The sequence below is a fragment of the Podarcis melisellensis genome, assembly GCF_964234715.1.
Source record: "Podarcis melisellensis genome assembly, chromosome: 4".
Lineage (NCBI taxonomy): Eukaryota > Metazoa > Chordata > Lepidosauria > Squamata > Lacertidae > Podarcis > Podarcis melisellensis.
The window spans coordinates 47,159,612-47,185,445 of NC_138531.1; the positions used below are offsets into that span (position 1 = coordinate 47,159,612).

Sequence of the window (25,834 nt, forward strand, 5' to 3'; positions counted from 1 at the left end):
TTAGCTGATGGAGCCTCCTGCTGCTGCCGCACCACCGCCAAAGTGTTCTGTTCTCATCCTGAAGCAAAGTTCTTAACCCAAGGTAATATTTCTGGGTTAGCGGAGCCTGTAACCTGAAGCGTATGTAACCCGAGGTACCACTGTAATGGCATCGCCATGTTTTGCTCTAAATGACTACAGGAGGCACACAGAAATTTCAAAAAGGCATATAAAACTTTGCTTACATCTGTCATTGTCATTTTGCCCGGCAATGGCATCTTCCAAAGTGACAGACTTAGGTTTCTTTTCATTATTTCCTTTCAAGTTTTCCCAGTCTGCCTGGTTGAATCGGCAGACCTCCGGCTCTTTGGTTGCTACGTGGCCTTCTCTCTCTTTCATCTCCAACTCTGAGAAGCGCATCATTGCACGCTAGAAAGAGAATTGATATGGGGGAAAAAGACACCTCACAATAAGAACTACTTCATTTACCTTACCTTCTATGAAAAGTATTTCCAAAAGAAAATATCTGCTCAAACCCAAAGTTTTGAGATACACACAATTCTATATAAAGTTTTAAAATGCCATATGTTCAATATGCAAGGCATGTAGTATCTATACACAAATAATATACAGTTCTTCCATATATAAAAGTAAATAACATTATCTATATATATATATTTATTTATATATGTGTATTAAAAAGCATTGTCTTTTGAGAGGTATAACAAAGAAACAAAACATAAACTGTACAATGAATAAAGACGACCATGGCCCACAACTTCCCTTTGTGTACTTGGAAATGAAATTTTAACTCAAAGGTTTATGCAAGATTCTAGTAATAAAAATTTGAAGAACTGACCTCACAGTAAGCAGCAGGTAGACATAAAATACTGTCCTCTTGTAATCCTTCCATCTATGTAATTAAAATGGGCACTCAATGGATCATTTAAATTTTAGATAATTTCATCCATTTTTATAAGCATCAACTAATTCTTTCTTTTTTTAACAACGCAAAACAATTTGGCTTAACTCATTCTTTCACAAATCTAAAAAATAACCTACAATACTTGCCATCATTCAACGTCAAATTCACTACAGCTTCTATTCCTTTAAGCTACATTTCTGCTTGGTAAAGAAGTTGCATTAAACCCGCTAACATATGGCTGCTACTCCTTTTTAATCAAATGTCCTGTATGAAATAATCATCAGAACTTCTGCCTTTCCTTTGGTATTTAATAGTGCTAGCCAAACACAGGCAAGCTATAGCAAACTACCTTTAAAAACAAACATGTCATGCATTCTTCAGCTTCCTTTCACTACTACATGTTATGCTTATGAGATTAAATTATTTGTTACACCAATTAACTGCATATAATTCTTATCTATTAATGCTCCAATACCCCTGGCTTCATAGCAGAACCCAAATATACACAAGATTACCACTGCTAGTTAAGTTCAAGATAGACTTATAGAGTTGTACATATTTCATTCTCAACTGTGAACTGTGTTTTCTTTAAAAACTGCTTTGGTAGTTAAGCCTCAGAACTCACCTGCAGAGCCCGCTGTTCTCGACTAAGTTGGCTAGAATCTGCATACAGTTCTGTCGTAACACACTTGAATCGATCACCTACGTAACCAGCAGAGTTTGCGATTCTCTTTGCCAGGTTAGATGGCTTAGGTTTCAGGAATTTGCCGTCATTAGGTTCCGCGCCCTCAGTTCCCTCTTTGGCGTATGCCTGACTGACTTCCATACTTGACTGCGTGTTTCCCATACAAAGCTGTTTAGCATCATCTGGCATTTTGCAAAAGGACATAGCTAGGCCATCGTTTCCGGGAGCAGCCTCCAAGAACCCAGAGGAAGTGGGAACCGTTAACCTCTCCCTATTCTGGCTCAAGGAAAGGTCCTCTTTCCTTAAGTTGAACATTGATGGGTGTGGGCTCTGGGCTTGCTTGAAGTTATAAACTTCATGGAAATTGCTTCTCCCACAGTCTTCCCTCATCACAATGAAATCTCTGTGGGGGAAGCCTTGTTCTACCTTGTGCTTTGTGGGGTCGCTTGCTTGATTACTGCTTTCAACAGGAAAGCTAGGTTTCGTCAGGTTCGTTTCACCTTTCACATCTTGCTCCTCTCTTGGTTCTGCAAACAGGTGCTTGTCACTTTTGGTAGTATTTTTACCATGACTTGAACTTTGGTGCAATTTCGCGTTTCTGTCTGCAGGTACTTCAAAATGTAGTTTTGTGCTGGTTTCCAGCATCTCGGGCAATCGGTTTCTCAAGGCTGGGTCTTCATAACGGAGCCGTTCATGCGATCTAGACCTCCTTTCCGATTTCTCATCTTTCAGCTCCAAAGCTGTATGGGGTAACAGCATTGGGTGTACCATACCCATACCCAAAGCATCCTGGTAGGTCATGAACTCACCTCTGCTGGCTGGCAGGCTGTATGGAATGGTAGGTTTGGGAGCTAGATGTCCAGGGAAAAGACTCCCATTGGGTAACAGAACAGGGTGAGGATATACAGGTCCTTTCCCATGTAGAGACAAAGGGCCTATAGCTAAGCCTTCTGGAACTGGATATGGGAGATAGCTTCTCGGATAGGGCAATGGTGGAGATCGGAATGCATCATTGGGAGGGAAAAATATGGAAGTTGGTGCAAGGGTGTTCTCATTTGCTTTGAAGATAGGTTCTGGATTATTGCATTTAGCTGCCTTATTACTATGCTTTGAAGACGCTGCTGCTAAAGGTTGTCCTATGTGCTGTATGACAGATGCAGTGGTCTCTACTGAGCTAGTCGTCTTAGGGCAATCGACATTGGCATTTGGAGCAGGAGAAGCAGATGCTGGGCGACCTCCGCTTGATACAGACCCTGAAATATTACTGACAACTGCTTCTGTACCCCCCATCCTAGGGCAAGAAGAACTCCGCTGTTGTGGCGTCACCCAGTCCAATGCTTTGTTTTTCAACTGCATGTTTTTACCACCGTTATCTTCATTGGGACCTGGACCAGGAACAACCCAGGAGGAAGGCGCCGTGCTGATTATTTCAGGTCTATAGACAGGGCAACCACTTCCAGGAGAAATGGTTTCTTTTGGAAGATCACCTCCAGGTAAAACCAAGCCACTTCCGGCCCTGCTATGAACCAGCACAGTTGGCGCCATTTTCTTAACATGATCAGATTTGGTTGTCTCCATGTCAACAACTTTTGATGACAAATCCAATGGTTTGTCTATAATCTCTTTGGTAACAGTTTGTTGTTTTTCTAACAGTGGAGGGGATCTGCTGTCCTTCCTGTCGTGACCTGTTTTCCTTGCATGCACTGTAGGCTGCTGAGAGATTTCGCCTGTGTCGTGTGTTTTAGGAGCTTTCCCCCCGGAGACTCTTGGAGGAAACTCATTGCTTACATTCACGTATGGCTTTGGGAGTGTAACTGAAGAAGGAGACGTTGAAATCCTGGAAAAGTGTTTCTGAAACTCCGAGTAAGCGTCCCCAACCTGCGTTGGGAGGTGAACTCTAGGTGATGGTCTCGGCGAATGAGACAAGAGAACAGTGGGGTCTGTTGGCATATTACTAGCCGCTGGCTTTGCAGATGGGACTCTGGGAGGCTTGCTGTTCTGGATATGTGGATAGGCATGAGAGTCCACAGGAGTTCCGGGACCGACTCCCATCTTCCAAGACAAACTCTTTTCTGGACAGTGTCCTAGAGGGGGAATAGCTGGAGCTGCAGTTGCAGCAGAGATCCTCATTGGTGAAGCTAACGATGACGGAATGTGGGGAGCAACATAATGAGAAGGTGGCAAGTATAAAAAACGTTCACCATTTGTACATACGGGCGAGTAGGTCAGATGCTGTGGCAAGCTGTAATTGGACTGCTGAGGTAGCAAGGCCTTATACATGTTCAACGAATACTTATTTGGTGATTCGAGAAAAGGATAAATAGCACCCTCCATGTAAGGATTTACCCAGGGTAGCCTTAGGTAACTAGCACCATTGACATTGAGAGGACTCGGTTTGTCACTTGAGCTTCTGTCCAAGCCTAAGGTCTCCCCAGTCGGAAGCGAACTTTTTTGTATTCCAGGTGGCGTTTTGTACATAGCACTGAAGCCATTTGGGGGTTTTCCAGCTGCATTTTCAATTGCTTCAGTGGGATTAGACTTGAACTGCATCTCTGGATTTCTTTCAGGAGCAAATCCAAGGCCAGCAATAGCACTTGTAGCGTCCCGGGGCTTGTCTGAGCCAAGTCCACATAAACTGGAATAGACAATACTGCTGGGGACTCTAAGCCCTTCCCGCATAAGTCCAGACCGGTCCATGCTCAGAGCTGCAAGGCTGTCAATGCGATGCACTGCCGTGGCATCCACCTTTGTGAAATAAGAGAGAGGTGACTTTGGCATTTAATCAAGTACTATTCAAGGCTACAGGTACTTAAAAAAAAACATGGCGGGAAACAAAAGGAAGCAAATACATTGTTTTCATTGTGAAAAACTAATGTGGGCTGATTAAACTGATAAATGCAGAGGAATAAAGTAAATCAAATTTTAAAATTTTAGCCTGCTTCATTCTTCTGTCTGTGGAGTCTGAGTCCTGCCAAGTTTGATTATTATTTTTTAAGTAAGATTAGTTTAATAGGTCTCTAGATCCTTTCATACTTAGCAAAACATCTACATGGATTTTAGGATAATATCCTTAAATCTTTGCTACTCAACCAACTGTCCCATTTAAAAAAATTGATTTCCAGAACCATGTGTGTACTCGCTTCCAACAAGGGACATTTCATAAGGTATGCTTCCGGGGGGGGGGGGGACACCCTCAGATGCAAAGTTATTTATATTCCAAAAATCATTTAAATCAAATAATGACACTGAGTCTTTTTTTTTTTTTTTACTTCTGTTCCTCTGCTTATTGATAGCCAAAATAAGTGATATTTAGGCTGCAATCCTATATATACTTACCTGGGAGAAAGTCCCACTGAACTCAATGGGGCTGACTTCCAAGTAGACACATATAGCATTGTGCGTTAATAACTTTCACAGGCCAGCAGAGGAGCTAAACTACTGCCTTTCCCAGCATCCTCATATGAACAAAGAGGAGCTTGCGGGAAAGGAGAAAGCAAGATCGCGTCATGTAGTTGTATTACAGGAGACCTCTGGGTATAGGGTGGTGTATAAGTTGGAGGAGGAGGAAGGAGGAGGAGGAGGAGGAGGAGGAAGAAGAAGAAGAAAAAGAAGAAGGTCTCTCCTCTGTTCCAAATGTTTGCTCCTACACAAGATGAGAGAAAGTAGGCTACCCAATTCTAAGAAGCAAAACACACTACAGTGAAACCAGGCAAAGGCCTTGCCTCCACAGTCCTTCTACGCCCCAAGAAAAAACAGCAGCCCTGGGCAGTGCTTTTCCCCGGGGGTACTCAGGGGTACGCAGCCCCAACACCTTTTTTTCTAGAATAAAAGCATTGGCCCTGGGGCACTTTCTCTCCAATCCCATTCCTAAACACCCAGCCAGCCCTAAACTGCAGATTGTACTAGTTCTAGTTCTTCCAATTTTCTTATATTTATATCCCACCATTCTTTCAAGAAGCCTGTGACATCTTTAGGATCATCTTTAGGTGGTTCCTCTCTAGACACTGAAACTATAGCAAAGGCTCACACACCCCATTCTGTCCACCCATGGCTACCAGCTGTCAGTCACTGAAATTCTCAAAAGGCTAACTGAAATATGCCAAGCAAAGTTATTTAGAGCAATCATGACTTAGAGTGTTCATGATGTGCTATTAAGCATATGACGAAGTAAAAAAATGCTTAAGACTCAGATACTAGAAATATATACAAAAGGATGCAACCGTAACCCGATATTTGAATGCCACCTCTGGTTATCAGCAACTTTCATTAGTCCCAAATAGTTATTTGAAACGGAAGCCATAGCACAAAAATCCAGTGAAAACCCTTTTGTCATCAAAGGGAACTATCAGTTTCTTACCACACTGTGGTTCAGGTGATTTTCTTCCCTTAATTCCAACCTGCTTTTCGAAGCATCTCCATCATTAACTGGGATTTTCCTATTTTCAAGAGATATTTTTAAAAAGTGACTTACAGACACAACGTTAATGGTTTGACATTTTGATCTGACTGCAGTGTTTCTATTAAATTACCTTTATCAATACATCAGTGCAGAAGAAAATTAACAGATTTGCCCTCTAATTGGGCTTTTTCTCTCTCTATAGAGTTCAGGGATGAAAAAATGTTTTTGGACTTTATTTCCAGTTAAGGAGTTTTGCTAAAGCAATACATGATAGTAAATTTTCTTTCTTTATTTAGAAACAAACAACCCTGTATAGTATCGTTTATATACAGATATATATATATATATATATATATATACACACACACATACACACACACATATATACAAAGACAGGAAAAACCCACACACTTCTAATATCATACAAATGTCAGCTGTTCAGTGCTGAAGAAGGAACCATACATCTGTGTGTTAGCAGCGTAGCAGCTCAGGGACTTGTTATCACAGAAAACACAGATAAAAGAATGCACCTCAGTGCCAACTTTCAAATCCCAGGGACACAATTGCTGACATACAGCAGAAGGGAAGTTTCATCATTACCCAGAAGGATATTTAAAGTGGTGGCACTATCAATTTTTAAAGTAAAAGCAACACCCACATTTTTGCCCTGTTTCCAGCTATTATTGTTACAACCCACACCTACTGGAAAAGCCACAGGATGCAATTGGATAGAAACAGAACAATAGCATTTTGCTCATGTGCACCTCCTTCCTTTGACATTTGATAACAATATACACAGCCATGGCATTCCCCCTCAGTGTCTCAGAACTCATAATTTTCGCGTGCTGTTTTCAAACAATCAGAGAAAGTTATTAAATGACCCAATGCTGTCCTGATTTTATTTTCTGTAGGGTGCAAGTCTGACCAAAAGTACTTGCAAACACAGTGTGCTTGCTTCGTTTTAATAATTAGAAGTAAAGAATTATAGTATTGTCCACTATTTTGTAAAGTCTCTTTAAAAAACTGTGTTTGGTATGCTTTTACAAGGCCCCAATCCAGAGAAAGTTAGCCCTGCTTCAGTCTCGTTGCAGCGAATGTGGCTTAGATTAATCATGACTAACTTGCCCCATTCATTTCAATGAAGAATGACGAATGGTTTCTGAACTGGGGCCAAACTCTGACCTTTGTGCTAGTTTACGGAAAGTTATAGAAATATCTAATTGCTGGGCAAATTATCTTAAGTTGCAGGCCACATAATGTGGACCAATTGAAATTAAAAACCTGAATCCATGTTGTTCTTGTCTTTTTCACAAATAAAAATAATAAACTAAAAATAATAAAATAATAAACTTACAGGGACAACCTTAAGCACGCATGCCATGAAATAAGTTTCATTAAAAATCACAGACGTTTGCTTTCCAGTAAATACACTGAAGATTGGGAGAGAATGTATGTAATATATGTGAGGAAGAGGTGACTTTGGGAGCTAATCTTTTATAAGCCCCCTTCTGGTTTCCTGAGCAACACTGATTGTTAAAACAGTACACGAAGGGAGAGTCTGTGCCCATAACATCTCTCTTCTCCAACTCTTGTCTCATAAAAGCGCTCTCCATGAGTTATCTCCATGCAAGCTATTAAAAAAAGAGCTATACGCTAAGACAAATTAACGCTGAAACCCCCTTCTCCAGAAACACCGCGTGATTTAACTTTCCTGAAACTTAAAATATTTACCTCTCTTCGTTAATCCCACACATGCGGACTCTCTCATTGCTCATCCAGCTATGAACGTTGCCATACAGGGGAGTTGCAGAAAGCATGACTTCTCCTTAAAACAGAGGCTTTTCTTCACACGTGTGTATAATCTAATTGGTGAGAAAGAAAAAAAAAGAAGTTGAGAAGATTGACCGGGGAGGAAGGGCAGACATCATAGTGGAATCACCGGTCTCCCTCGAGATAATTAACAAGGAATATAGGCTTGGTACAAGGTCGTGAGCAGCCAGAGTTAAAACACATGTAACAAAAAGTAGGAAGTTGAGGGAATGCACTGGTCAGATACGCTATAAATCTAACATTGTGCAGGACAGGAGAAGAATGTTACTCCCATCGAGTTTAATTTGAAATAAAAACTATTACACACCCATCAGCAAAGCACACCTTACTTGTAATGAAGCCAGAGATATTTGCTTGATACTCAAGCAAATTACATCTCAAGAATTCATGGTGCACACAGACAAGCAAATGAAAACCAACTGGGACATTATAGCGTTTAGTTACCACACTACGGATTAAAATTGCTTAAGGTGGCATACAAAAAAAGTGGGGACTTTTGCAAAAACAAAAACACACACACACAACAATATATCCATAAAACTTAGTAAACAGGACCAGCAAAAACCCACCCAAAAGTAAATGCTTTTGGATCCTATTGATTTCAGTCTGGTGCATTGTGGTGGTGAGATTGTCTGCGTGGCAAAACCTAGGTTCCAATCCCCACTTGGCCATGAAGCTCACTGAGTAACCTTGGGCACTCACTTTCTTATCTCACCCTAACCTATCTCACAGGGTTGTTGTGCAGATTAAATGAGGAGAGAGAGAACCATGTATATACCACCTTGAGCTCCTTTTCCTTGGGGGAAAAGGTAGGAAATAAATAAATTCACTGGGAGTGTTGGGCATCTGCATAACTTCTACAGGATGTAAGAGTACTCGACTTTGGCGGCATAATTCTGTCTGTGTGTTTAACCCTTCGTAAACAGCAATATATCTTTTGCATTGATACAGACACCAGTGGATTTTCTTTTCCACATGTAGCACAACCAGTGTGTGTGATCCAGCGGCAATTGTGACACCCCCTCCCTCTGAAATCAATGGTACCGAGTGTCACTAAATGTACTTTTTAGCCTGATTGTCCCCATTATGTTGAAATAACTTTCAGTGAAACTTTAAATCCAAATAATAGGGACAATCCAACCAAAATTACCGTAAGCAGGACAAATTCCCGCAGGTTTTCATTTATTCACAAAGCAGAGCTCAACATCGGCGGGATCTTACCCAGTGCACAAAAGAACTGGGTTGTGTTTGAAGAGATAACTTTAGCAAGGAGGAAATCCAAATATGAAAACACTGCCTGGGAGTGGGAACGGGGCCAGACTGAAGGCACAGAGTGATATCCTAACATTCACTTTTTTAAAAAAGCAAAAAAGCAAGGTGTCAAATGTCAGTTTCCACTTCAAATTAAGTTTCTAGCGTTTCTATCTGTGAAAACAAGCTGGCGCAGAAGGCCAGAGACAAACAAGAGCTCCTATTTTTAATAGGGCAACCATTTTCCTAGAAGTTCGTCTCCCAGCCCAGAAAAGGGTTAAGGGGAGAGGAAAAAAACATTAAGTAGGTTGGTGAGATCCCCAGCCCTTGATTTGATTAAGTAACCCAACCCTGGTGGCTTCCACCATTGGAGCTGCTGTTGTTGCGCCGCCGCCGCCGCTGCTGCTTTGAGTGCTTTCAGTAATTCAATGACGCCTGCTCACTCCAGGGAAAGAAATCATTAGCGGGCTCACTGGAGAAGCATTAGCAGTCCGAAAGGATCGGCGCTGCGTGCAGCAGGGAAGGCAGGTGAAAGGCAACCGGATTTTCGCGTCCAGCAACAGAAGGGCCTCGCCTGCCTTTCTTCCCTCCCGAACGCGCCATCTCCGCCCGCATTAAATTCTAGTTTGCTGCATGAGTGAAGTGTCAGGACAAGCTGCGTTTTATTAACACGATTATCGCGGCGCGTGATTTATTCCAGTGCCGGATTTTAATTGCTCTTTGGAGGTTCAGTCGTTTCTTTTGACTGAGCTTCAGCCTGCATCCCGCTGTTAAATGCTGGGTTAATAAGTAGGGGGAGCCTTTAATGCACAGGATACCCCTTCAGCTCTTCCTCTCACCAAAAAGGAGGGAGGGGAGGGGAAAGTGCGCGCAGGCACAAAATGCCTCGCCAAGGGGAGGAACGGCGAACGCGGGACGCGCTGCGCTAAATTGCTTTTCTGCAGAGAAGGGAGGCTTCCCGAGCTTTTTCGGTTTTTTAAACGGAGACGTACTAGGGCGCAATCCTTAACGTAGCTACCACCGAGGAAGTCGCTCTGCACAAATCGGGACCCATTTCTAAGCTAAACGCGTTTAGGATCGCGCGGAACGGATGGAGCCCTTAACCTTTGTATTCCTAATAAGGGGCCATCCTACACACGGTTAATAACTTGGGGATACAGCACCACTGAAACTAACTCACTATCCAATATAAGTAAGCGATTAGGATCGGGCTCTGCTGCTGCAGCCCTTCAACCCCTGTGGCTCAACCAAGCCCAGTGGGATTACCCGAGAGTAAACGGTGGAGGAGCCCAGGGGTCTGGTCGGACCTATCCACGCAGCGGCCAGTGGAGAGCGCCACGCACGCACGCACCGCAGTTTAAAAGCCCCCGTGCTCCAAAACAGACGAATTAACCCTTAAAACCAGAGCGGAGGCAAAACCTAGGTTGCGTTTGCGCACAAATGCTCCAACCACGATCAGAGGAGGACCTCCGTATAAGCGCCAAGGAAAGCCCTGTGTTCTCTCAAGCATTTCATGAGCCCTTCTTGTTCCCCCTCCCAGCTCCTTGAAGAAGCCTTTTGTGCAGATCCCCACGCACGGAACATATTTTACTGAAATGGCACCGTCCCCTCCCTCCCTCCGCAGCAGCTAGCTTGCAAGAGCTGACCCCAATTGCTGTCAAGGAAGAGGAGCTGGCCCCTTCTCTTCTCCTCTCCTTCCTTCTCGCACCCCCCACCCCACCGCCCCAGTAAAAGCTAGGACGAAATATCGCCCTATCATTCAAAAGTTGTTGTTCCAGGGGAAAGACGGGTTTTGCTGACCAGATTTAGTGTTTTCCAGATGCACGGCTCGTAATGTTTTCAAATGGAGCAGCCGCAGCCTGGAGAGTGATTGAGAGTTTTACATACGGTTAGTAGCCGCCCAGAGCGCTGCCTCATCTGTAAGGAATGGAGGGGACACAAAGTCCAAAGAGATAGGGCTGTCTGCACGGAGGGAGGGGACGCCGCTCCCTCTGCCCTTTCCCCCACCCCTTTTCTGAAAAGCAGGAGACATGCCCGGGAGCCTAATCTTACTTTTTATAGGCTGGAACTGAGCTAAGGCTCTGGGTTTCCTCGCGGGGAAATGTATCGTTGGTTGCCATCGGCTGGTGCTCCTGAGATCTGCAAAAGTCGACCCCAGGAGCGCGATCTGAGTCAACCCCAGATACTTGGGGCGGTGTGTGGGGAGGGGGAGCCATTGGCTTCCAAAGGCAGATATGCAAGCGAAGCTACGCCCTGAATGCAAAGGTTTCCTAAACAGGGAAGAGAGGAAGGTCAAAGGCAAATTGCCAAATAATCGGCCCAGATTATGATAGCTCCCAAAGCGCTACAGTGCGTATTTAAAAATAAAACAACAAAACAAGGAGAAAAAGAAAACTATGTTGCCTTCTGCTGCAAGACAACCATCTCTCTTTGCTAGTCCACGCCGCGAAACTCGCCCCGGGCAAAGGTGTTTGCACAGAAGGGGATTGCTTAAAGTCTGCCGCGGAGCTTTTGCAACAGAAGAAGTTGCCAAATTCCCCTTTGGAGCGTCGCCGCTGCATCCCAGCGACACGAGGCGAAAGGGAGGCGGGATCAGCGGGCTGGGAGAGAAAGGCCTTTTCGGAGGCCGGGAGAGGAGTTGCAGCAGCCGGGAGCGCGCAGCGCCTGAGCCGGTTCTGTGCAAAAAGTACAACCGAGCGCGCGCGATCCCTTCCCGGGGAGGTGGGCGAGGCGAGATGTTTGCTCGTTTCTGCTCGTTTTCAGGGTCGCGCTTCCCAGCGCATACATACGTTGTTTATAATCACCGCCGCCCTGATGAACTTTTTGTGAACTGTTTAAAAGTGGAGGTCTGTTGAACAAACAGCGGCGCCACTGCCAGCCATAATTTCATTGCAACAAGCAACAGACTTTTAACCCTTCGGCTCCAGGAGGAGACGTTGCTGGCAAAGCAGCAGCTCTTTCTGCTTTGTGGCTGTGAGCATGGAAGGTTACATATAAGCAACCACTCCGCTTACGGAGCAATGGATCCACAGCTCAGTTAAGTCCGAGCATTTGGATCTACGGTCCAGAGCAGGCTTTACCCGCAAGTCCCTGTGAAATCAAAGAAATGCGCTCAAGGCTGCAATCCTACCCGCTACTCGTTTACCCGGGAGTAATCCCCAGTTAATGCATTGGGACTAGAGTAGACATGCACTGGTTTACCCTGTAACTACCCAAACCTTCCTCTTACCTGAAGATAAATCCCAAGAGGTCCACTAAAACAAGAATGGGGGACCGGAATCCCACTCTCCTTAGGCCGCACCCCACTGGCCCTGCCCCCACAAACCCTTCGGAGCCCTTTTGTCTGGTTTGAATGTGTCCTTGGCCGAAGATAATGCCTCTTCGCTTGCCTTGACGCACTTTATAGAGAAATAGAACACAGAAACCTTTTGACTCTTGCGCGGTTAGAATGTAGGCTGCCGTAACATCCAATGGAGCCACCGCCGCCTCTGGCCTCGCCCACCGCCGGCCCCGGAAGGCTCCTTCAGGTGGGACCCTCAGGCTGAAAAGGAGTGCCCCCCCCGCACCGAAATAAAGACAGACCCAAGTCCCGCTTGTATTTTGCGAGGCCTAGTCCCCAGAAAGTGCACGCAGAATCGGGGCTGTTCAGGACTACTTGTTAGCTCTAGGTATTAATCGCCTGCCTAGACATGCTAATAAAAGGCGACATATATAATGCATAGTGTAAATTAAAATGCACAAGCGTCTGAGAAAGTCACGCTTAGAGACACTGTCAAAAAGACGTGGGGTTTGGGCATAAGGAGGGCGGGTAGGCCGTGGCTGCTAAAGTTTGTTAGTGTTTATTGTGATTATTTCCCACCCCATCCCCCCAAAAATCAGTACTTTGAATTGGTGTGTATGCTTTAGCTGAGATTCCGGCTACACTAGAGAGTTGGACTAAAGACCGCAGTTTTATCTAATTCGTCCTGAAAATTAAATAAACCACCTCCCTGGCTGTTTCTCCGCCTCCGTGGAGCGATTCAGGGCTTGGCACTTTGCTTTTCCGAGTCCCCGCAAGTCTCCTTCTACCTTCGGGAATCTCCCCGTTATGTAACACTCTTTTGCTTTATACATAGAAGGGGGGCGGAGGGGACATAAGTTAGGAGACAACAGGAAATAACAGAACCGAACATACGTCACGATTCCCCCCCCCCCAAAAAAAAAACTAGATTTAAAAGCTCTCCTCGGTGCCTCCCCCTCCCGCATGCTACTTTGGAGAGCACACCCCCTCCACCTCGTTTATATGCTGCTAGCACATGCCCAGCACCTCGGCCAGAGTTGCTAGAAGCTGCCATAGCTGCAGCAGCTTCCGACCGTACCAGCCCGCGACGGAAAGCAAAACCTCCTCCCCGGGGTGCGGATCGCGCCGCGCCTCCTGCCGAGCAAGGCGAGCTCGCTGGCTGCGCGAGAATGTGACCTAAGGCGGCGGCGGCGGCGGCAGCAGCAGCAGCAGCAGCAGGCAGGCAGGCAGGCAGGCTCCGAGCGCCAAAGAGGCCACGCGGAATTTCCTCCCCGGAGGTGTCCGGCTGACAAATCCGTCAAGCTCGCCTGGGAGGAAAAGGGGGGGAGCTGCACGGCGGGGTTTCGCTGCAAAACCTGCTCGGTGTCCGCTGCCGAGAGGAGCCTCCTCTCCCCCCCCCCCCCCATCAAGCTGCTGCGCTCATGTTACAGAGCAGACTCGAAAGGAAAAGAAAAAAGCGGCCCCGGCGCTCGGCGTGTCTGGCTGAACACCCAGTTCTCCGGGCACCACTGGCAGCCACCGCAACTCCACATCATTGGGTGGGAGGCAAATGCATTCACGCAGCGCCCTGCTTGGCTGTTGGATCCTCCTCTGCCCTCCCCGTTCTCGTCCTCTCTCTTTTCAAAAAGGGAACCGCTTGCATCGCCCTCGCAACGGCAACAGACTCTTGGCAGCCACTGGAGGCGGGCGCAGGAGCAAACTTTTGCTCGCACGCTCCTGCCTTCGCAAACTCAACAAACCTGGTGCCCGCGGCCAGGGGAAGCAGCCGCAGCGCTTTGCGCTTCGCCTCCCCGGGAAGGAGGGTCCGGAGAAACCATGCCGAGCGCGTTGGCGGCCTCTCTTTCCCGCCATTCAAGGTGGCGAAGGCGCCTTTCTTGCCAATCAGGGCACGAAAAAGGGTGCAAGGAGGAAAAATAACCAAGAGAGTAAGCCCCAGCCGGGCTTCAGCGAGCCAGGAAGGAGAGCGAAAGCCGCGAGCACACGAGTTCCCTGTTGGCGCCTTTCCTCTTTCCACCTCTTGCTCCTTTTGGCAGCCGGCCACTTTCCACTGCATAAACCACAGGCCCGCCGTCAGCTGCACGGCAGGCGGGTCGGAGCCGTAGAGCAAGCGGACGTGGATAGCGAATGTCAGGGGGGAATGGCGCTAACCCAGCGGGGCTTTCGCGTTAATCAGAGAAGGCCCTCCTCTGTAATCAAAACAAGACCATACATAGTTTGCCCATCTCTAGCTCCCTGCCCGTTTCAGGTCTCCCCTAAACAAGCTGCAGAGCATCTGATGGGGAGGCAGCCTTTTCTCCTATATTTCAATAATGACGCGACGTACACTTAGCCTATTCATGAGCCTGCCCATGTACTCAAGCCTGAACTCGGGGGCAACTACACGCTTTCTGGCTCTACATTACTGGAAATGTATTTATTGCATTTATATATCTCTTCCAAGGAGGTCAAGGTGGCAAACGTTCCCCAATTTTAGCCGCACATCAATCGCGCGAGGTAAGATCAAAGGAAAGGGCAGAGCGAGTCAAGGTCACTCGGAGCATCTTGGTCTACACTAAGCACTACACTGTCCCGGCTTCCCTTTAAGTCAAACCACCTTTTCTTCCATTTACAATTTCGAATTGGCCCAGCCCTTCCTATCTTCTGTCTGAACCAAGCCCCGCTGTGTTAAACGGGCCTCGCCCCACGGTATTACAACTGTAACCTTAAGATATTAGTGCAGTTTGCTATTATAAACAAAGCTGCAGTCTTGTGCACACTTGCCTCGGAGTAAGCCCCCTTGAACACAGAAGAATTTATGAAGAAACATGCACTGGGTCGTGCAAAATACGGTGGCATACATTTGAACACGCCGTTGCGCGGAGGTGGCGGGGAGCTACGTTGTACGAGAGAGCTTGAAGCATGTTTGTTAAGCGAAGTAGGAAACAGCAAACTAAGTATCCACGGCGGGGAAGGAGGCGGCTGACCTTTAGCCGGGACGTGTGGCATTTTGTCTGGCCACAAAGCTAAGCACAATGCGCCTGCGACGTCTCCAACCCGATTTCCTCATGTGCGTATCGGAGGCGCGCAGAACGATGCCCAAGTTTGCCCAAGCAGCGCGCGGAAAAAGAGAAGAACCGGTTGGGTGGCTATTTCAGGGGCTTTTAAACTTCCCCTTTCTTCTGTCTGCGCACGTTCCTCGGGAGGCTTCCTGCGCCGTCACGTGCGCCTTCGCGATCCGGACTTTCTTCTCATGTCATGTAAACAAAGCGCTGTGTAGGCATTACGGGGCGGCCGCGATCGATTGGGCACAGGCAACGGCATCCGGAATGGGGATTCCGGCTTCGAGACTCTCCTGTTTTCCCTTGGCATTTGTAAGGAACAGGAGCTGCAAGCCTTGGGGAAAGGAGCCGTGTGCATTGCAAAAGTGAGGGGTGAGATGTCGAGAGCAGGAGGACGAGGGGAAGCGAGGACTCCACAACCCCAGCCAACTGCTGTGTAGCCGCAGGAAAGGAAAGGACTTCCCTGCCTTTTGCCAGGCAGACCCTGCTTCGAAGGGAGAGAGTGGCTTCAGACAGCCTTTGCCTTCGTTTCCCTGAAAGATCGGGGTTCAAAGGGGCCGTGCACAGACCGGCAGCGCATCCAAAAACCTCTGGCAGCAGCCCGTCATTTCCTCCACCGCCGTGCGCAAGGCTTCGGACCGCAGCAGCCTCCTTTGCACATCAACCGCGAAGCAAAGCGCAGTGACTTCGACCCTTTACCGCCATTTGCCAGGAAAACTTGTGAATAAGTGATGTTCGGGGACGGGGAGGGGCGGGGAGAGGAGGAGGACGCAAGGCCGTCAATAAGGGAAAGGTAAAATGGCTGGCGAGCCTTCAAATAACCCTGCCCGCCGTCTCTGTCTCTCTCTCTCACTCACACACACACACCTCGTCTTCTGCCAACGTTTTCTGCGCGGTGGAGAAATAGCGCCCCCGCTTCTCCTAGTACGAGACCCGGGGGAAGCTGTGGGGCCCGTTTGTTCCACCCAAATGAACTCGGAGGTGGGGGAGGTGGAGCGGCCACGCGGGGGGGGGATATTGGGGGGTCGTCGTGCGCCTTAATAATCTGGTCCCTCGTGAAATAGCCCAGGCACACGGGGCGTTGCAGGAAGCAGAAACGAAACAGAATGAAGGCGAGAGAAGTCTTTCTCTCGCGACCTCGCGTCTCTCCTCGCGAGTTTGATCCGAGAAAGTCCCCGAATTGACTTGTGCCATTAAGGCCCAGTTCCCGCACTACGTGCACCGCGAAAAGCACCTTCGCCTCGGGCGCCGATGTGGGGGTCTCACCCCGTCCCGCGGGGTCCCCTCCTCCACCCTTCCGAGAGGATTCTAGGCTCGGCAGCCCCGTGGCCAAGGGCGCTCGCCTGGCCTGTACGGAGCGCAGGCACCTCCTCGCGCTGCCGCCTCCTGCAACTCTCCTTCGCTCTTTCAGCCAGACCGAATGAGTCATCCCAGCCCGTTTCGTCTCTGAGATCCCCGACCGGCCGCGCCATTTTAGGCGCGCGCTCAGACACGGGCTCGGTTTCCGCTGCTGCTGCTTGGAGAGACAACAAGCAGGCGGTGACAGAGGCGGAGGAGGGGCGGCGGCAGCAACGGGCCAGAGGAAAGGAGAAGGGCCTCCGTGCAGCCTACCCGCTTGGCACTCAGTGGGTCTTTCAGGTACCTAAGCGGACGCCGCCTCCCTGGGTGTCAGCCAAGCGAGAGCGGGGGAAAACGCAGGCAAGGCCCCGTCGGCGCCTGCGGCCCATTAACCCCTCGCACGCCACCCAGCCCGGACAGCAGGCAAGCTGGCTGGCTTGCAAAGACGGAAGGAAGAGGTTCCTCCCAGCCCAGTGTTGGTCTCACAAGGTTATGCAAAGAATCCAGGTTAGGGAGGGAGTAGGCTGAAAGAAATTTTTTTTAAAAAAAAAAAACGTGTTTGTTAATAGGAAAGTTTAAGAAAGAAAACCAGCCCAAGTATCGAGCTATGTGCGTGACTAGTACACATAAACAAACCAGCCCAGACCCAGGGTTGGCTGCTGAGAAGACCAGGATGAAATGGTAAACCCGCTTGGTCCACACCCTCTTGCTTTTGAAGCCCCACGGTCTACAGCAGCGCGCGTGCACGAGGGAGGCGCACACCCACAGCCGAGTTTCTCCCCACCCCCTTCGTGATTAATGCGCTCCCCGCCCTTTCTCTCTCCCATTGCCTGCCCCGCCGCTCGGGTCGGCGCTGCCCTTTGTGGCTTTTCGGCCCGGCGGCCGGGCTGCGAGAGCCCAAAGGAGGTCGGCGTCGGCCCCCGTATTCACCGGGGAAACGAGCAGATATTGATCACGGGCGAGTTGATTTTGCTTAATTGTGGCTGACAGTGCCTGTGGTTTCCTCATTTACGGAGCAACAGCATCGAGGGTCTGATTGATTGGGAGCGCAGCGCCTCCCACTCCCCGCTCTCCCTCCCGGCAGACACACACACACGGGGGGGGGAGCGAGCAGCCACCTCCGAGAGGAGCCTGTGTGAAGGCGAGTCCCTCGGGAGGGGAAGGAGCAGCTTCTCATTATTCAGCAAATGGCCGGCGCGCCGGCAGCTAGAGATGCAGCTTGGTTGCTTCGCTGTCGAGCGCTCGGGCGAGCTTAAGTAGCCTTAAATCCTCCCGCTCCCCCCGCAGGACCGTCTGCCTGCTTTTGCCTGCGTCGTCGGCCCCTTCGCCTCCACCGCCGCCTCCTCCTCCCCCTCTTCGCCCGCCAGCAGATTGGTCCGCGAGTTAAGCGCTCGCGAATGGAGAGCTTTTAACCGGGCGGGGGGTTGCAGTCCTCGTCGCCTAAGCGCTCGCTCAGCCGAAGTCCCCACGCCGAGGTGGCGAGCTCGTCCCCCGCAAACTTAACTCAGGAGCAACCTCGCTCTCCTGTCAATGAAATGACGCCATAGCAAAGCAGCTTAAGGCGCAATCCAGCGCTCACAAGCCCCGGTTGAAATTAATTGCTAAAGGACAGCCGCCGCTCCCTGCGCAGCTCTGTCAGCCGGGCTTGCGCAGGAGACCTTCCCGTTGGCTTGCGCCCTTAGCCATCTCTTCCTGCGAAGAAGAAGCGAAAATCCAAACCACCAGCACCATCACACTTCGTCTGTACAAATCCTACCAGTAAGGAGTTTTGGTGCCAGCGCTTTCTGGAAAATGTACATTAAACGTGCCTTTTAAAATAGAGATGAGCGCAGCAGACTTAAATGTCAGAAAAGGAGCTGTGTGGCAACCATCTGCAAGCCGCTTGATCCAGGGTGACTTCACAATTACCCTGCGACCCTTTTTGTATCTACTCAGAAGTAAACCTCGTTGAGCTGAATGGGCTTACTCACAGGTGAGCGGGCATAGGATTGCCGCCTTAAATGTGAAATCTGGGCCCAGTCCCTAAACCTGCCTATCAGTTGCAGGAGGGTTTCTTCCACGAATCATGTTCTCCTGTCCAGATTTCCCTACATTAGCATTTCTAGCTAACTGTCCCATCCCAAGTGCTTTCCGCTCCTTTAACTTTTTTTAGCCCCCCTAAAGTGCATTCCTGCACCCCGGGGTGGGTTCCATCGTAAAGTAAATGAGCACAGGATTGCAGGCGGCCCAAGGGTCACCGAGAGGAAGACACAGAATACACAGCGACACCTGCTTCCAGGTAAACATACATAGGATGGAGCCGAAAGACAATTTTTGCGAAGACGACTAGGGCTTGGGCATCATTCATAGGAACAAAGGTTTATCATGAACCAGAACATGGGCCTATCTTGCTCATATTGTCTACACTGATCGGCAGCAGCTCTCCAGGGTTTCAGGAAGGCCTACCTGGGGACGCCAGGAATTGAAGCAGGGATTTTCTGCGTGCAAGGCAGATGCTCTACCACTCAACCAGGGACTCCCCAAGTCCAAACAGGGCCGCTGGTGGGGATAGGAAGCGTTCCTCAATTCTAACTGTACATCGCCTAGCATCCTGAGGACAAACCCTCCAGTCTCCCAGAGGCATCTTCAGCAGAATCTATTCCGCCTTTACTAAAAGCATGGTACGTGTCCTCAAGCAGCAAGCAGCGATCTAGACGAATTCTCCGGTTTTAATATCCCAGCAATGCGCAGGGCAATAACCGGCCGAGGGAGCACAGAGCAGGGCCTCGCGGACAAAGTTTCACGGCGCAGCTGGGATTCCTCCTCGGGCTGCGAAGCTGCGCGCCCCCTCGGCCTTCCTCGGAAGACTTAAGGAGCCCGGCGCAGCCTGCCTTGCCATCTTGAAGTCGTCGGCTCCGAAACGGGAGGGAGACGAGGGGGGCTGAGCGCGGAAGCAACTGCGCTGCAGATGGGCGGCTATGAATTTTTGCTGCTGCTTCGAGCCTTAATTACTGGCTCTTGATCCGTGGGACTACGACACGACACCGCCAAGGTTAAAATGCCCGGAACAGCTCTGAGCAGATGTGAGCGAGTTGGCAGACGCGCAAATGAGGTCTGCCTCCAAGCACGATAACAAGTGACTAATACATTGCATATCGCTGAAAGAAAATTATTTTCCTCTCATTTGCATTAGCTCTCTCCCCCCCCCCCTTAAGACCAAAATAAAAAGCCAACGACAGCACCACCACTCGCGCGCCCCGCTCAGAGGCAGCAGTCTAATCCTGGGGTGAGTGGGGGGAGAGAAAGATGCTGGGTGACTTTTAGAAATTTGTGGAAGCAGGAAAAGATTTGCCAGTGTTTTGGCAAGGCAGCCGTGTTTATCTTTCCGCCTTTGCTCCAAGGCAAAAGTAGTTTCGCAAGCAACATTCCTGCAGAAAATGGCAGACGTCACGTTAGAGCTCGATTTATTGCTCTGGCGCTTAATGAATGACTGCTGGGGGTATCTTCCACCCAGAGTGCCTCGTGCACAGAAACTGGAGAGTGACAGATATGCCGCATGAGAGTGACGAGGAATGAAATTCGATGTACAGTTGCCAGTTGCCCTGAAACAAGCCGGCATTGCCCAAAACAGAAATTCTATTCACAAACCAGAAGTGCTCGGATTGAAGACGATCGGCGCCACAATCCAAAACAAAATAGAATAATCCTTATTCCCAGGTTTGATATGACTTGCCTCCCCGCTGCATGCATGTTAATTCCGAAGCAAGTCCCACAGTGCTGAATGGAGCTCATCCGCTTCCAAGCAGGGTTAGAGCTGTATCGCTAATGGCTTCCCGTTGAAATAAAAAAGACAGATTTCCAAGCTGTTAAGGACGGGCGGGGGGAGACCCATTTCAGACAGGCTGACCCCTCACTTTAGCGAGACTAATCATCTCGGTACTAAACCTGTTTATTAAACAGATCCCATTTAAATCAATTGAACTTCCCTTAACGTGATTCGTACTGGGATCACAGGTTCCTCAAAAAGCACCGAAAGATTTAACTGCCAAGTGTAAATCTACTTTCCTGTATACTCGCAATCAATTTGAAAACAATAGGACATTTTCACACAATATGTTAAAGGTTTTCTTTTCTTTTCCCCACATCTTTAATTCAAATATAAGACCTAAACAAGCTAAAATGCCTGTTCATTTTAAACATGGCTCTTTTTCTCTCTTTGTCACACTTTAAGTGTTTTTGCAGCCATAGTGTATCAGTAGTGCAAGAGAATACTCAGAAGTATATTTCATGTTGTGTGCATGTGCCCTTATAGGTCTTTCCCAGATGCACTCAAATGGCACAAGTGAGATGGAAAAAACATATTGAAAACTGCTTCAGCTTCACTTTATGATGTGTGGGAATTCAGACACACTTTTGTACTTCCAGATTAATGTGTGAAACAGGAAATTGCACGGGTGAGATGCACAGGAAACATATGGGGGGCAGTTCATGCATTCCATGCAAGGAGAAATTGGGTGTATTCTTCACATATTACACCAAAGCATTAAAAGCCCACTTTGCCATCATGTCTCTAGCCATTCTGGGTCATTAGCAATAAGGCCCTGATGCACTTTCCAAGGTGGGAAAGCTGCATAAGCTACTAATTGGCTATATTGATATAGTTGATACACAAAGAAGTGCTCGCTCCATTACCTACAATGGTAAAGGTAAAGGGACCCTTGACCGCTAGGTCCAATCACGGACAACTCTGGGGTTGCGGCAGTCATCTCGCTTTATTGGCTGAGGGAGCCGGCATACAGCTTCCGGGTCATGTGGCCAGCATGACTCAACCGCTTCTGGCGAACCAGAGCAGCCCATGGAAATGCTGTTTACCTTCCCGCCAGAGTGGTACCTATTTATCTACTTGCACTTTGACTTGCTTTCAAACTGATAGGTTGGCAAGGAAGCATCAAATTTCTGTAGCAGAATGATTCCCACCTAATCTGAAAAGTTTATGAAGAGGAGTGAAGCTACCTCACTCTGCTAGGGGGACAGGAAGGCTGTGGCAAAGCAGAGTATTTCTTGCACATGTGTGATCAAAGAGCCACTCTGGATAACAGGTTTCACTCCCACTGAGCCAAAGCAAAGTCTAGGAACCATGTCAATGTGATGCAAGTAAAGCAATAGTCCAGGTTACAGTCCCTAACTACATTTACCTGTAAGTAAGCCCCATTAAATTCAATAGGATTTACTGCAGAGTAGACAAGGTTAGAATTGCACATTGCTAGATTTCATAGAACTGTAGAGTTGGAAGGGACCACAGGGATCATCTACTCCAACCCCTTGCAAGACAGGAATCTTTTGCCCAACCTGGGACTTGAACCCACAACCCTGAGATTAAGATTCTCATGCTATATGACTGAGCTATCCCTCAGGGTTTTGTTCTGTTTACTGTTATGCAAATGTTGGCCACATTGAAATAAGCATTGTGTAACCACCATTTTTGAAGTCAGTATGCCTCAGTATATCAGTTTCTGCTATTAAACGTATGGCCTGCTTCCCATAGATATCTGGTGGACCAGTCTGAGAAAAGGATGCTGCACCACCTGGGACATGGGCCTGATTCAGCACTCATTTTCTTATTAAACCTGACTCTCAATCAAGAGAATCAGGAGCAGGATCACACAAACAGGATGTCGTTTGCCCCTAACAAAATCGGTGTATCTCAGTCATTGACATTACTGTTTATGTAAAAGCAGGGAGAAAACCTGCAGACAAAGCATCATGAGATAGATTCCTTTTGCTGCAAAAGTAGTTTTGCTCCACGTTTTAACACTTAGACATTGTGAGAATAGCAGCCTAGTTTTCTCAGAATAGATTCAGTTTATTTCGGAACTTGATCGTACAATATTTAAAAACAATGGAAAGTTAACAGATTTGTTCAATAAATACAATGGAAATTTCCTCACATTACAAACTAATCTAACTCTGTTTTGAATTACCATGCAAATCAGAACACACAAAACAGACTGTGTGTAGCACTGATCTTCTATTTCTCTCACTCACACATACATGCACGCCAAACCTTATCTTACTTCTCCTAGGAAAGCAGGGCAGTTTTGACTCAGTCTTCAGTAAAAAGCAGTTTTCTCCCACTATTTGCAAAAGGTATGCCTATCTTTAACTCCTCTATCACTTTTTAAATACCAGTTTGATTCAGAGTGATTAGAACGCAGTAAATTCATGGATTTCACTTGTAAGCTTAGGATCACAGCCCTAGACCTCACCCATCTTGGATGAGCTTTCCTTGGTATTTTTTATGTTCTGGTTTCAAACAAAGCCATACTCATTTAGCAAGGGGTGTGACTGCATACTGGAGCTGGTCTTGTGCGAGGTGAAATACTATTTAATCCTGAAAGAATGTGAAATTTTACTTCCCACTTGCCTCCCACAATTTAATTCTCCCCTTAATAAACCCATTTGGAAAGATCAAATGTGAGATCTGCCTAAAATTGTGCAGTTTATACTTGGTTTTAGTCCCAAATTATGAAAAGGGTTTAATTTGAACCAGGAATTTCCCTTTCAGTGCCTGCATATATAAATTGCATTGACATTGCTAATTGTGCCTGACATTGCTAATTGTGCCTTGGTATCTGCTGCTAAAGGAGAAGGTCCCAGGCATGCCAACTCTTATTCCAGAAGGAGATACTGGAATAGGTTGGTTCCTACCCAGGGTGGGACAAAAACAGCTTCAGTGCTTAAATTCAGATAGGACTCTCCAGGGCAGAAACCTAGTTGCATTGACATCTGGAGCCAGAATCTGGTGAGAGTCATTTTTCTTTGCACCTGCAAGCTGGCTAGGGACTACAGTTAGCATATATAGAGTGCACCTGGAATGAAAAGTGAGGCTTTTGGATCAGAGAGTTTGGCTACTACAATTCCTGAGCATTGGCAGTCCTCAGACTATGCTCTGGAGACATGTGAAAGCATTGGGGTATTAGTACACAAGTCACTACCTACAGTTCTGCCTTCAAACTATTTCCTCTAGAATTTGTAAGAACATTTCTATCCTGCCTTTCCATTATAGAGTGTCCAAGGTAGTCACTATATAACTTAAGATCCACAGAATGTTAACACCTGGACTTCTTCCTAATGAACCAATATCATCTATCATGCACGTATAAATGAACTTACTCTAAAATCTATGGCTTGAGTATTGCAGCAAAAATATCAAGAAATCAGTGATCATCCAGTCCTGCTAGTATGTCCCCCTCTGAATTCAGTTTGAGACACCTAGACTGCAATAGTCACAATTTGTGCGTTAGAAGGTGGAGCACAACTATTTCCACAACAGAATGAATCCTGCCTAAGTGCCAGACATGCCATGCTCACTGGCAGGAGGACAAGCAGAGCCTCCCCCAGAGATCTTAAGGCACAAGTTGGCAGGTGTTAGTGAAGGTGCTTTGGCAAGTACTTGTAATAAATCATACAAGTTTAACAAAAGCAGTTTCTTATGACTGAACTATTTAGACTGTCTCGAACAACTTTCCAGTATCCTTGAAGGACAGGGGCCTTCTCTGTGGTGGCTCCCAGATTATGGAACACTCCCTCCCTGTAAAGTTGCATATGTCTCCCATGTTGGCATCATTTTGCTGACAGTTAAAAATATACTGGGTGACAAGGGTTGGCAGTCTGTTATTCCTTGCCTGCTGTGTTGTGAACCTAAACTGTTTTGAGTATTTTTATATAGAAACTATATGGAGGGCGCGCCAAGCAAAAAGCAGACACTTCCTTTACTATGTGTGTGCCACCATGGGCTCCTATTGGAAGGTTAAAAAATTTAACAGATGGGCGGGGGGAGAGAGAGAAAATATTGTGGGATGCATTATTACTAGAGCAGTCAAGTACAACATTTTCTTGTTGCCTAGAATGGACACACAGCGGAATGTGACTCCAGACAGGGAGGACTTCCTGTCATACCTTCTCTGGAGCTTCTTCCCCCTCTGTGTGACCCTAAAGGATCACACACATAAAAGGACAAGCCACGCAACCATCTCTCTCTTGCTCTCTTAGACCCTCGCTGTCCTGGCTCTTATCCAGCACACAGCTCAACCTTCACATAGGATGGAGCCCAAAAGCAGAAAGTCTGAAATGTAGCTCAGACCTCTTTTCACTGTAGCCACAAGATAAAACCTGCCTTCAGATTACTGCTGTGAACTGAATGTGAGTAAAACTTTATTCTTACTTTTAAAGAAGACTGTGTTGTGTTATTCTTATTTTAAGAGGGAAATAAAGGGGAAACTTACCAGGAACAATCCAAACTGGACAAGCCAGGCTGGATTGCTTAATTAAAGGATTATAACGAATCATCAACCTGCTTCCAATAAGTTGGAAAGGGAATGTGCTCTGCTGTTTACTCGCTAGCGTGAGTGAGGAGGGATAATATTCAAACAATATATCCTCTCCTGCCTTCCTTAACATTCCCACAAATATGAAAGATTATGTGCCATTTTTAAACATAGTGAAACAAACAGGGATCAACTGTATCCTCAGGACAATTATCCTGGAGAATAGCCCAATGGGCTTCAAGGAGAGAATCCTGAACTAAGCCATTTGTAGACTGGAAATTGTGTGTACAAAAGTAACTGAAACTGTGGTCCTGAAAACACCTGCAAGATTGTACATCTTCAGATTTTTTCTTAGATGCAAGTGGAATGTGTCCTTTGGTAGCCCCCTCTTCTGTCAGTGGGCCCATGTGGATTTATCTGGCTGTGGTGGGCAAGGCACCAAGGAGAAGCTCTGTGTCTAGCCTCTGTCTTAATTTTCCACAACTGCCTGTAACAATGCTAGGTAGGAATTATTATATTATAATAATAATAATAATAATAATAATAATAATAATAATAATAATGCTCCCTGGCACTGCTTTGAATGCAAGGCCGGGGGGGGGGGGGCAAGGGGCAGGCATCAGCAGCGGTCCCTGCCAGGTACTTGGATCCTAGCAACTCCCAAGGATGTGGTTGGGGAAGGGCCATAGTTTAGTGATGAGATGTATGCTTTGCATACCCAGGTATGTCCAGGTAGGACTGGGAGATCCCTGACTGAAAGAGAGCAGCTGCAAATCTCTGTAGCCAGTGCAGACCTAGATTTC

General features: G+C 47.3%; 1 protein-coding gene across 8 annotated transcripts in view; it reads right to left on the reverse strand.

Annotated features, from left to right (window-relative positions):
- BCOR (BCL6 corepressor) overlaps positions 1-25,834 on the reverse strand; it is an 85,559-nt gene that overhangs the window by 38,099 nt on the left and 21,626 nt on the right. For 5 of the 8 annotated variants that reach the window (XM_081908936.1, XM_081908939.1, XM_081908933.1 and 2 more), the window contains exons 2-6: positions 7,720-7,850; positions 5,947-6,025; positions 1,530-4,334; positions 839-892; positions 225-408 (exon numbers count right to left, since the gene is read on the reverse strand). In XM_081908936.1, the coding sequence (XP_081765062.1) occupies positions 225-408; positions 839-892; positions 1,530-4,334; positions 5,947-6,025; positions 7,720-7,805 (3,208 nt within the window). In that variant the 5' untranslated portion in view covers positions 7,806-7,850. Of the gene's footprint in view, positions 1-224; positions 409-838; positions 893-1,529; positions 4,335-5,946; positions 6,026-7,719; positions 7,851-10,869; positions 10,958-14,088; positions 14,229-25,834 lie in introns of those variants that run through there. The other 3 variants (XM_081908937.1, XM_081908935.1, XM_081908938.1) reach the window with 3 other exon arrangements.